General features: G+C 42.9%; 1 protein-coding gene across 1 annotated transcript in view; it reads right to left on the bottom strand.

The window, feature by feature from the left end:
• The window catches only part of MTA2 (metastasis associated 1 family member 2), a 58306-nt gene that overhangs the window by 24391 nt on the left and 20333 nt on the right, over positions 1–13582 (bottom strand). Inside the window, exons 2-3 of the mRNA XM_082270325.1 lie at positions 5707–5774; positions 5508–5601 (exon numbers count right to left, since the gene is read on the bottom strand). Coding sequence (XP_082126451.1) covers positions 5508–5601; positions 5707–5774 — 162 coding nt within the window. The remainder of the gene's footprint in view (positions 1–5507; positions 5602–5706; positions 5775–13582) is intronic.

Raw genomic sequence — 13582 nt, 5'->3', positions numbered from 1 at the left:
GACAAAGACTAGAACCTGTAATTCATTTACCTACACACCAAGAAGGGGGTAGAGATTGTGTCATACAGACTACATGGTGTCAAATAAACATGGTCACTTAGACTGATGAGAACTGCATCTTCAAATGAATTTAATATAATCATTTATATCATAAGCTTATACAACAGCCTTGTCCCATCATATACCAAAGGGGGGTGTGGAACTTGTAATTTTATGATAATCTTCTATTGAGAATTACATGATATCTATTATATAGTAGTGTCAAATGGTCAGAATTTCTCCCATATTTTATAATCCAGTCCCAAATCATGACTGTATTGTTGTTAACATAATAACCCCTTAATGGATAATATTATGATTGGAAATAACCCATGTGTAGAAAAGTTTACATAAATAAGGTGTTGTGTAGCAATATATATATATATATATAAAACTGTATATGTATCTATATAATTCTTACTGCTACTAAATGTAAAGTATATGGGTAAATCAGACCTTTCCAATCAAATATATATATATATATATTTATTGTATTAGTAATATTCTTAATTCAATGGTGTTAACAAGGTCCAATCCTTACTTAGATACATGGTGGATATTAGATGGACATGTATAGAGGATGAGAGTATGGATAAATTATTATGCTGTTTTTAGGATAGTCTTAAATGGAGAAATCATGTAGTTTTAATATCCATATATTGGTCAACCAAGAGGTGTCACCCAATGACCTCACCAGTTAATGAATACGATAGCCCAACCAATGGGGATGAAGTTACTGCCTCTGGGTTTAACTTATGGTAATTTTAATAGTCCTTTGTTCAATACAGTATAAAAAGGGAAGCCCAGATGAGAGACAGGACATTGCCCAACATTACACACACAACACACACACTACTACAGCCATGCATAGACTCATCTATACAGACTCCATCTTGCTCCATCATGTATCTGAAACTTTGAAGGACGCCAAACGAAACTCCTCCCTAACTGACCACCATCTTGGGATGGCAGCCATCTTAAGGACTCTGGTAACGACCATTCTAAGCTAGCAGCCATTTTAAATATGGTAAATATGACTTGCTGTTTATTTGAGTAATATTCAATATCGTTTATCTTCTTCCTTATATGTTTTTTATTTCATATTAAAGGTAACGAGATTACAGTCCCAGCCGTATTAACCATATGTAGATTTTTCTCTAAGAGCTGATTTTTGATTTTTATACATTTTTATTAATATCAGATTTAGCGCATATTGGCGTATTAGTCTCTCGTTTTGCATGGCCTATTCTCGCTTCATCTGCAGTGAAGTGACTATCGGCTGCGCATTGCACAGACAATTGTGGTCTGATTATATAGCACACTTATCTATGGTTTATGCTACTACATCTGGGAAAAACGTAATCTTGCTTTATTTTACTTTCATCGTCTAGCTAAATATCACATTGCATTTATCGTTTTAAGTTTGTATTTTATGCAAGGTTATCTCTTTGTGTCACTCAAGCCTGATCATTTATTGTGAAGACATGTCTTGTGAATAAATATTCTTATATATTCCCTGCTGTAGACTGTTTCACTAAGATTGGTATATGCTTTTAAAAAGAAATTAATTGATCAAAAAGAACTCGTTATACTCGTTCAGAATAATATTCTCGAACGTGTAAAACGCACAACACCTCATAGAAAAACACAATGTCTGTGCTGTAAACTTTATAAAATTACATTTCCCCGGAATGCTTATAGATATGAATGTGGGCTTGTTTTAAAGTGCTTTTGCTTCTTGTTCACAATCTGTGAACACTTTAGCTTGCATGATCTGGATACAGGTTCACATTAATGCCACTAACATCGGCACATGACACAGCCTGCATGTGATAACGAAGCATCATAGTGTGAAAGAGCCCTTGCTGTTGATTGGTAAATCTTTTCAGCCTTTTCCAGCTCTCTACTTTTCTACAACTATTCTTTTAAGGTCCTCTGAAATTGCTTTTGACTGGGGCAAGTATTTACACGTTCATACCACTCTTTAGTAAAGCAGTCTTAGTAACCACACTATGTGTTCCTTATTTAAAGGGCAGGGCACCTTCCAACCACACCTTTAATCTCATCCCACTGACTAGAACACCCAAGTTCAAGTACCCTCCATAGGAAACCTGATTCAACAAATGTGTAGTCTGCTGAAAATGCTTGCTGTCAGGCATGATCCAAAGGTTTACAAATGCTGATGGGAATTAACGAAGACTGGGGCAGGCATAATCTTGGGCAGTTGTAAATGGCAACCAATCAGCTTCTAGCTTTCATTTCCAAAGCTTAACTGAATAAATTAAAGACTGATGGTTTCAATGCAAAGCTGCTCCAGATTCTGTCTGCTTCAGTTTTAGTAAATTCCTCTGACTTTGCCCACATCACAGTCAGTGCAGGTAGTAAAGTAAGAAATCTTATATACACTTTCTAAGTCAGCTTCCCAAAGTTTGGAAGCCACTCGATCATCAAGGCAGCTAGCATCCTAAAGATGGATCTGCAATGGCAACCTCCTAAACATGACTTGTTCAGGTCCAAATACCTTTGCCATTTAGGATCCTGACCATTTAAACCCATTTGTTCAGGAAAGATGTGCATTTGTAAAACTGCCTTTGTTATTGTACCCTAAAAAAAGACTAGAAAGTATTTAAGAGTTCGCACACATTTAGCAACGTCATAAAAAGACAAAAACAGACATTTGCCTGCAAAAAAAATAAAATAAAAATAAAGCAAGGATCGAATGATATAGTAAATATTACCTAATATATGCATTTCAGAGGTTCATCAATGTTGTAGGCATGAGCCTTTAAAATGGAGGTAAAGGCAAAACCTAACCAACTCGAAACCTAATCTCAGCCACATTCTATGCCTAATCTATCTAACCCTGTAAAGAAAGGTGGGGAACAAACAAAACAATCGCTATATGTGTGAATGTGGATGGTGCGCTAAATCCAATAAAACATGAACAAATAAATGTGACCAAAGCAAATATAATCATAAAGTCCAAAGTGATGAAACTCCTTCGATTATCAATATGGTGACACATAAACAGGTGTAAATAAAGGTGATGCTTCAAATAATAATAATAAATCCTTCCACCTGGTGAAATTCCTCCTTACCGGGCGGATATTAGGTAAGTGCAAAATATATAATGTTCCAAACAACCACTCCTTGTGACCACACAAAAGAAATGTGCTCTTCACCAAACGTGCAGAAACCAAGATGGCCTCTTAACGATATTTAAGATGGCGCTCTGTGAAATCATGGGGATTACCAAGCTGCTTCTTTCCATACAAATAGGTGTAGCAGGTGTAACAGAGCAATGAGGAGGTCCTATCTCTGAAGACATCCAATCGGAGGAAACGCGTCAGAAAGGAGGCGTGCCGTCACAGCGTCACTCGGAGTCCGCGCTGCAGTCGGACACGGGTATCATAGAATTTCCTCATTGCTCTGTATTATTGTTTCAAGCGAAAATATACCATCTACATGTAAGTGCATTTTTTTTCTTTAATAAATGCTTTGAAAAGGGTAATGCACTATTGGCCATTATTGCTTTGCATGTACGTGTTGGAGAGGATGATATAAGCCCTGATGAACCTTGGGAACCTGCTACACCTATTTGTATGGAGAGAAGCAGCTTGATAATCCCCATGATTTCACAGAGCGCCATTTAAATATCGTTCTGGTAAGAGGCCATCTTGGTTTCTGCACGTTTGGTAGAGACTGGAGTGGAGCAGCTGCAGAACAGGTAATTATAGCAAACTTTTCTTTAGGCTACGTTTCCACTAGTGCGACTCCAAAGTCGTGCGATTTACAATGCAACTTTGCAATGCGACTTTGCTGCAACTTTTTGATCTGACTTGACACACTCTGACTCAAAGTCGCATCAAAGTAGTGCAGGCACCTTTAACCACTTAAGCCCCGGAGGATTTTCCTGCTAAACGACCAGGGGGTATTTTGCGATTCTGCACTGCGTGACTTTAACAGACAATTGCGCGGTCGTGCGACGCTGTATCTAAACGAATTTGGCGTCCTTTTTTTCCCACAAACAGAGCTTTCTTTTGGTGGTATTTGATCACCCGTGCAATTTTTACTTTTTGCGCTATAAACAAAAAAAAAGCGTACATTTTGCAAAAATAACAATATTTTTCACATTTTTATGAAATTCCCCAAAAAAAATGTAAAAATCAAAATTTTTTAAAATTTTCGGCCAATTTGTTTTATGCTACCTATGTTTGGTTAAAAAAAAAAAAAAAAAAAAAAAAAAAAAAAAAAAAAAAAATCGCAAAAAGCGTATTTTGATTGGTTTGCGCAAAAGTTATCGCGTTTACTAACAAAGGGAAAGATTTCTGTCATTTTTGGTGTTTTTTTTTTTAACGTGTAATGGCGGCGATCTGCGATTTCTTTTGCGGTACTGCGACATTGGGGCGGACAGATCGGACCCTTGACTGACATTTTTGACACTTTTGGGGTTACCAGTGACATTTCTACAGTAATCAGTGCTATATATATGCACTGTTACTGTAAAAATACACTGGTAGTGAAGGGGTTAACTTTATTTGGGAGGGGCTGTGTGTGTCCCTAGGGGCGTGCTTTCTACTGTGATTGGCTGTGGCTTGAGCTGTAAGGACACTGATCAATGGATCTACATAGTAGATCCATGTGATCAGTGTTTTTACAGCGAGGAGAATGACAGGTGGCTTGTTTACACAAGCTGCCTGACATTCTCCCTCTCCCCCGCCGATCGCCGAGTGACCGGCGGACATTGGGTCCGCTGGTCACACGCGCGGGGGGGAGGGGGGGGGGGGTGGTCCGTGACCGCGCGGGGGCGCGCGCTCGCTCCCCAGAGCCTCACAGGCGAGCGACGTAGACCTACGTCACTCTGCCTGTGAGGGGCTGACTGCCGCAGTAAATATACTGTGAGCAGTCGGCAAGCGGTTAAGTCGCATAGATGGGAAAGTGTGCCCTTGAAATGAATAGGTTTTGACTTGTCATGCTACTTGACATGTGTCAAGACACACAATATGCACTAGTGGAAACGGGGCCTTACAGGGTTAGCTAGATTAGGCTTAGAATGTGGCTGAGAGTAGGTTTAGAGTTGGTTAGGTTTTGCCATTACTTTAACTTTACCAAGTAACTTTATGGAAGTATGTGCGCGTGTGTATATATATTACATACATATACACACACACACACACATTAAAGCTGGTGTACAATCTTTATTGCCACAAATTGTGGTAAAGGTATGTCCAGCTAAAAAGTACTCATCAGGCCTCTGTGCTCTGCCCCTTGATCTTCCCCATAATTTTCATGGGCTACATATATGAGAAATTCTCTGACACAGATCACAAAGTATTTTAGTAGCTGGAAAAAGCACTCAAACTGCTGATCTGTGAAGGGGCAATCCTTGATGTCCAAGCAGCTCATGTATGGATCTTTTCTGACATTGAAATGTTTGACACAAATGAAATAATGACACAGATACTCACGTGCATTGCTGTCTGCTAAACTGTTCAGACTGCTGGAGATGTCTCTGCGACGGAAAAGACACACAACCTTGGCTTCTACGTTACCATTTGCGGTCTATATTAAAAAAAAAGGGATACATTTCAACCAAGTTCAAAATCATAAATAGATAATAAAATTATTTAGATCATGCAACTTACAAAGTTCACAAAAGCAAGTTACCTTGTTAAGTTCTTCTATTCGACGAATAAGGTACGGGTTACTTGAAGAATTTTCAAAATACACATAATCTGATTAAAAAGAAAAGTATGAAAATTACCTAAAGGTTCATATAGTTAAAAACCAAATGGATAAATGTTCTATCATCTAAAATCAGAGAAACAAATATATGGTTTTGATTATGTATTATCTGGGTGACTGTATTCAAACGGTCTTTGTATAAATGGAATTAGGTAGACCTCCCCCGTGCCAAATCCAATTACCTACACATGAAAACCAGGGAGATCCTATAGGTTTGAAAAAGCAGACTTTGTTGGCACAAAATGAGGCAGCTTAGTAAAATAAATATACTTTATTTCTCCAAAATTAAAAACCTTTGTTCATTCAAAACCAGTTACAGGGGCCTCTATACATAACTAGTAGGAGGTAACGAGTACCAGAGCAATACCCAACCCAGAAATAGAAGTATGCAAATAGCACAAAGTATTTTACAGCAGTATGTAGCATTACATTCCCGATAGTGTAGCTTCCTGTCAGAATGCATCGGCTTCCTCATACGAGGTACCAGCAAGCCAATACACTGACAGATCTGCAGGAAACCTGCATGGCACCAGCGATCTGCTGATTGCTGGTGCAGTGCTTTAGGCTTCTGCAAAAATAAAAAAACACAACTTAAAAAAAATAAATAAAAAGTGAACTGTTCCTTTTAATCACTACTAATAAAACTTTAATGCCTCTTTAACACCGGCACCCCTCATTCTGTCTCAGCAGAGAATCTAAGGCCCCTTTCACAAGGGCTGGACTCCGCCTAACTCTGGTGCACTCAGCAAGCGGATGAGGACACGGACACAGCCCGCTCTGGCTGTCCGTTTACAGCCAACTGCCATCCAATCCGGCCAGACGGAGAGGAACCAATTCCCTTCCATTTGTTCTTGTCAAATAGGACTGGAGGTAGGCCAGTGTAACCGGATGCAAGTCAGTATACATCCGCCGTACCATAGATGGAGGGGTCCAATTGGGTCCGTCTGAAAAACAGCCAGGCGGACCCAATCAGACCTCTCGTGTAAAAGGGGCCTTAGACTGATATGCGGAGTTAAAGCAAAAAGAAAATAGATGCCACAGGTGTGGAAAAACAGACCTATAATCCCCAAGGGCAGACATGCATCTGCCTATATCTGGCCACATTTGGTCAGGTCCAGGACGAAGTCTTCCTGAGATTTGGTTTAAAGAGGAAGTAAACCCTCCTCTGACACTTTTACCTATAGGCAAGCCTATGATAAGGCTTACCTGTAGGTACTGTAAATATCTCCTAAACATGTACCGTTTAGGAGATAGTTACCTTTCATGCAGCCAGTGACGTCACTGGCGCATGCGCTCTGAAGGAACGGCCACTGGTGCCGTTTCTTCAGAGCCCCGTGCCGTGACTGTCGGTTCCCGCACGCGTGCGTGGCGTCACCGCGGCTCTGGCCAATCAGATGGCCGGATGCCGTGATCCTGGAAGACGGGCGACTGGACATGTCGCCCGTCATACAGGTGAGCGGGCGGCACGGCGGGGGCTCGTTCTAAGGTAAGTATTTTCATAATGAGCTCATTATGTGTTTCTCTTACAGGTTGCAAAAAAAAAAAAAAAAGTTGTATGGGTTTACAACCTCTTTAAATAAATCTGAATGAGCCCAGATGTAAACAGGAGAACATCTGCCTCCATCCAGTCCATATGGATACATTGCTTTCTGCTTTTGATTGGTCTAATCACCAGTCAAAAACCAGCTGACAGAATGCCAATATGAAAGTGGCCAAACAGTTGACAGGTTTGTAATTGTATCTATGCCGATAGCCTTGTATTTGGGATCTCATTATCTGTTACAAATGGCAGCAGTAACATGATTTACTTGAATAAATCAACTGTCCATGAAGTTTAGTGTACCAATGGCCCATGCATGCAACGTATAGCTCAATGAGGTTTTCTTAATAAAAAAAAAAATAAAAAAATGTTCACATTTTCCTCTGCTGATGGAATCACTGATTCAGACTAACCCCTATCCTTCAGTACCTGCCTTTCAACAGCCAAGCCGGCAAAGCCAGTGACTGTAAAGCAGGGTGGAAGATTGGCCCTTGGGACAGCAGATCCTCCCTGAGATTAAGCTTCTAAGGAACGACGGAGACCAGCCGCACCAGAACGGCATACCAAGCCCGGCGAGGCCAGTTCGGGGCCACTAAGATGACCGGAATCCCTTTTGCCTCGATCCGGCATAGAAGTCTTGGCAGAAGCTTGAAAGGAGGGAAGGCATAAATTAGATGATACTGACCCAATAGGGCCACCAGCGAGTCTGTGGCGTCTGCCAGAGAATCCCGTGACCGTGCCACGAACCTCCGCACCTTTCTGTTGAGCCGAGACACCAACAGATCAATCTTGGGGATGCCCCACCGGAGGCACAACTGATGAAACACCTCCGGATGAAGAGAAATTCCCTGTGGTCCAACACCTGCCGACTGAGGTAATCCGCATGCCAGTTTTCCACTCCGGGAATGTGTAGGGCAGAAAGGGCTAGAACAAAAATGCTCTGCCCATCTGAGAATGCCGGCTACCTCCAGAGCCGCCAGGATACTTCTTGTCCCCCCTTGGTGATTGAGATAAGCCACGGCTGCGGCATTGTCTGATTTTATGCGCACCGGACCTCCTTGGTGATGAACCGTCCAATGTTCCATGCACTGTCTGATAGTTCGGTAGTCTGGGCTCTTCCAGGGTTCAGTCTCCCTGAGCAGAATTTCTGTCGAGAATGCCTCCCCTCCCCACCTCAACAGGCTGACATCCGTGGTGACCACTGTCCAATACAAGGGGAGGAAGGCTTTACCCTGCTGGAGCGCAGGTGAATTAGGGACCCTTTTGCACCCCGGCTCAGCTGGATTTGGTTGTCCAGAGACTGGAGTCTTGTCCCATTTGATCAGAATTTCCCTTGCAGGAACCTCGTATGGAACAATGCAAAAGGGACAGCCTCAAAAGGTAGACACCATCAGGCCCAGCACTCGCATGCAAGTCCGGAGGAATGACCATCTGCTGCCTGCAGTTTTTGGAGTTTGTCCAGAGGAAGGAGTACTCTGGCTAAGGCTGAGCCCAGAGTCAGACCCAGAAAGTCTAGTTTTGTGGAAGGAACCAAGGCAGACTTCTAAAGATTCAGAATCCAGCCAAACTTCTTCAGGGTCAGTATGGAAATCTCCAGGTTTTCCGCCAGTGCAGTAGGAGACTCTGCTCGCAGAAGAAGGTCATCCAAGTAGCCCAGGACCGCGATCCCCTGCTGACGTAACAACGCTAGCACCGGGGTCAACACTTTTCGTGAAGACCCAAGGAGTGGAGAAGAGACCAAAGAGTAATGCCACAAACTGATAATGCTCTTCTCCCATGGCAAAGCGGAGGAAGCGCTGGTGACCAACATATTTGAATGTGAAGGTAAGCGTCCTTTTTGTCCACAGAGGCAAGAAAATCCCCCTGATGCAGGGAAGCCACCACCATGCAAACAGACTCCATTCTTCACAGGCAGTTCAGCACCTTGCCTTCCTTTTTGGGGACTGTAAACAGGTTTGAGTAAAACCCCTGAAAACGTTCTGAAGTCGGAAGCGGGACAATCACCCCCATGAAGCAAAAAGGTCTTGCACCGCCCCAAAGAGTCTGTAAACGGACCAGGGACAGTTGCACATTGGAAGGAAAGAACCTTTCCAGGGGGTAAGAATGAAACTCGATCTTGTAGCCGGACCGTATGATTTTATGGACCCTCATCTTGTACCAGGGGAAGTCTACGGGTCCAAGAACCAGCGAAGACGTCCCCCCACCCCTGATACGGGTGAGTGCGCACCTTCAAGCTCAAGGAGCCTTGTCTTTGGGTCTGGAGAAGCCCACTCTTGACTTGCCAGACCAAGTTCGCTTGGATCCTCCAGAGGAGTCCCTAAAGGGCTTTGATCCCTTGTCAGTTGACCCCGAATGATAAAAAAAACTTCTTATGAGCTGAGGAGGGCCCACGTCTACAACGAGGGTCCTTGCCCTTAATAGACTGTGGAAAAAGGGTCCTCTTCCCCCCTGTGAGACCTTTAATGATGTCATCCAGGGTAGCACCAAACAGGTGATCTTCTTAAACGTGAATATCAGTCAAGGCCTTTCTAGAAGTCTGGCCTGCAGACCAGCATTTGAGCCAAAAGACACGCCGAAAGACCACTGTCGAAACAGAGACGAGCCACTAGGAGCCGGATGCAAAGAGGCATCACAGAAAAACTGCAGCCCCTGGACCAGCTGGTCTGCCAGCTCAGCAAAGGCAGGGGGGAGCTGTTCTCCCTCCAGGTCATGGCCTAAAAGCTTAGCCCACTCGGTCAGAGTCTGCGACACTTGGGCAATGTTGAATATCAGCCTCAATGCTGAACCAGCCAGGGTGTACATATTGTGGGCCACAGCCTCCACCTTCCTGTCATGTGGTTCCTTAAAGACCAGAGACTCTTCAACCAGAATCACGGTTGCCTTGCTTAATATGGAAACTGGAGGGTCCACCACTGGTGGAACAGTCCACTTCTTAAGAAAGGACTCCTTATAGGGTTATCGCCTATCAAAGCACTTAACCACTTAAGCCCCGGGAAGATTTTACCCCCTTCCCGACCAGGGGGTATTTTGCGATTCGGCACTGCGTGACTTTAACGGACAATTGCGCGGTCGTGCGACGCTGTACCTAAACGAATTTGGCGTCCTTTTTTTCCCACAGAGCTTTCTTTTGGTGGTATTTGATCACCTGTGCGATTTTTTGATCACGCGCTATAAACAAAAAAAGAGCGTAAATTTTGCAAAAATAGCAATATTTTCCACATTTTTTTTATATGAAATTCCCCCCCAAAAAAATGTAAAAATCTAAATTTTTTAACATTTTCGGCCAATTTGTTTTATGCGACCTATGTTTGGTAAAAGAAAAAAAATCGCAAAAAGCGTATTTTGATTGGTTTGCGCAAAAGTTATCGCGTTTACTAACAAAGGGAAAGATTTTTGTCATTTTTGGTGTTTTTTTTTTTTTTAACGCGTAATGGCGGCGATCTGCGATTTTTTTTGCGGTACTGCAACATTGCGGCGGACAGATCGGACCCTTGACTGACATTTTTGACACTTTTGGGGTTACCAGTGACATTTCTACAGTAATCAGTGCTATATATATGCACTGTTACTGTAAGAATACACTGGCAGTGAAGGAGTTAACTTTATTTGAAAGGGAGGGGCTATGTGTGTCCCTAGGGATGTGCTTTCTACTGTGATTGGCTGTGGCTTCAGATGTATGAAGAGTGATCAACGGTTCTACATAGTAGAACCGTATGATCATCCTTCATACACAGGGGAGAATGACAGGCAGCTTGTTTACACAAGCTGCCTGACTTTCTCCCTCTCCCCCGCCGATCGCCGAGTGACCGGCGGACATCAGGATCAGGTCCGCCGGTCACACGCGCGGGGGGGGGGGGGGGGGGCGTGCCGTGACCACGCGGGAGCGCGCCTCCGGCGGCGCGCGCTCCCTAGGCCCTCACAAGCTAGTGACGTAGCCCTACGTCACTTTGCCTGTGAGGGGCTGACCGCCGACGTAGATAGTCGTGCGGCGAGTCGGCAAGTGGTTAAGGACCCCAAGCGGATGCTTTGGTCGTCCCCACTCTGTAGTGACAATTCTGTCAAAATAGGAGGGGAAAGGGAACATTTTTGCCGCTCTGGATGGCTTGTGAATGCCAAAGGGGACCTGCGCCTCCATCTTTAAGGTCTCACGCACAAATACAATCAGTGCGTCCCTCAGCGCCTTTACGTGCGCAGTTGCAGAAGTGAGGATTCAAGGCGCACGGTCGCAAACCCATGCAGGCGACATCCGTGCCGGCCAAGTCCGATTCAGGATCGGAGGAGACAGATGAGGCAGGGGAAGGCGGAGGGTGCTTTTTTGGCAGCCCGTCACCCAAAAACCACCTCCACTCAGAACACAGAACCGCCATCAGTGGATGGATGGATGGATGGATGGGAACCCGGTTTGCCAGTCACAGAGCCCCAATCAATCCTCAGCAGAGAGGGAGAGGACCCCACCAGACTCACCACCCCACAGAAACCAGGAGAATCTGCACTGCACCTATGGCAATCAGGAAAGTAATAAAAGGGGGGTGGACCTGGCGCACAACTAGGGAGGTGTGTGTCCAAAAAAACTTCTACAAGCTCCAATGACAAACATGTACTAGTCCACTGAGCACAATAGCTTTATGATATAAATAGAAAAAGTCCATAAGAAAAGTCCATCTACATACGTCTCCGTGTACCACACTCCGCAGGCTGCTCTGCAAGCAAGAAGAAGGCACTTGTGATGAGCTGCAGGGAAAAAACAGGCGCCACACTGAGTGCAGTATATCAGGATCATACGTTTAATAGACACAGTGAACAGGTACTCACAAGCGGTGTAATAAAAACAACATGGCAGTATTGCAAAGTGGAATGATGATCACAATGTCCGGATTCAGGATGGCACAAGCGGTCTCGAAGCCCTGGGCAGTAGCGAATGGAAGATCGATACTTCCCATACACTAGGGACACAGCACCGGCCGTTCTGACGTCACTTCCGGGATGCGTACTGGCGCCGGCGACGCGTTGTCGGAGCATGCGCTCCTTCCTCAGGCCGATAAAGCGCCATTTTGGACAAGGGCTTAAATGGGCAGAGCGGCAGAGCCAGCTGGGTCCTAAAGGTGCCATAATTCTTGCTCAAAAGAAACCCTCTATAACACTGGACTGGGGCTAGGTGCATTAGGAACATACAACCAAAGCAGTAGTCTACAAAAATGCAATGATCAACATTGGTCAAATTACACTTACATAAGAATATATTTAAATTCAGAAAAAAATTCAGAAAAAAATTAATTCAGAAAAAAATTAAAAAAATTATTAATTCAGAAAAAAAAAAAAAAAAAAAACATATATATAAAATTATATCGCTATTCATTTTATAACGCTATTCATTTTATAAAAACCACCATATTTAAAACCACCATAAATATCTGAAAATTATCTAAAAAATTGTTTAAAAAATTGTTAAAAAGCCATCAGCCAATATGACCATCCACTGATATATCCCATTAAATTATTCTGACTCAATATGTGACTATTAGGAAAGGGACTATCAAAAAGGAGTGTTATAAATGTACAAGAGTATTATGGATAAGATGAAGGGGCATATCTTTCAGATGTCTAATCCAAAAAAATATATTTTTATATATCCAATTGGATAGGGTCAAATGAGAGAATTGGTCTCAACTTCCTCATTCAAACCCCCCGGCACTAAAGTATCCAGGGTATAAATCCAGTAGGCCTCTCTTTGACATAGTCTCTTAAAACGTTCTGCTGACGACAAAGTAGCAGGTATAGAATAGTTTAATGGGATATATCAGTGGATGGTCATATTGGCTGATGGCTTTTTAACAATTTTTTAGATAATTTTCAGATATTTATGGTGGTTTTAAATATGGTGGTTTTTATAAAATGAATAGCGTTATAATTTTATATATATGTTTTTTTTTTTTTTTTTTCTGAATTAATTTTTTTAATTTTTTTCTGAATTTTTTTTTTAATTTTTTTCTGAATTTTTTTCTGAATTAATTTAAATATATTCTTATGTAAGTGTAATTTGACCAATGTTGATCATTGCATTTTTGTAGACTACTGCTTTGGTTGTATGTTCCTAATGCACCTAGCCCCAGTCCAGTGTTATAGAGGGTTTCTTTTGAGCAAGAATTATGGCACCTTTAGGACCCAGCTGGCTCTGCCGCTCTGCCCATTTAAGCCCTTGTCCAAAATGGCGCTTTATCGGCCTGAGGAAGGAGCGCATGCTCCGACAACGCGTCGCCG

This window comes from Pelophylax lessonae (genome assembly GCF_965119305.1).
Source record: "Pelophylax lessonae genome assembly, chromosome: 10".
NCBI lineage: Eukaryota > Metazoa > Chordata > Amphibia > Anura > Ranidae > Pelophylax > Pelophylax lessonae.
Note: the sequence above shows the minus strand (reverse complement) of the source record. Positions and strands in the feature narration are given on the sequence as shown.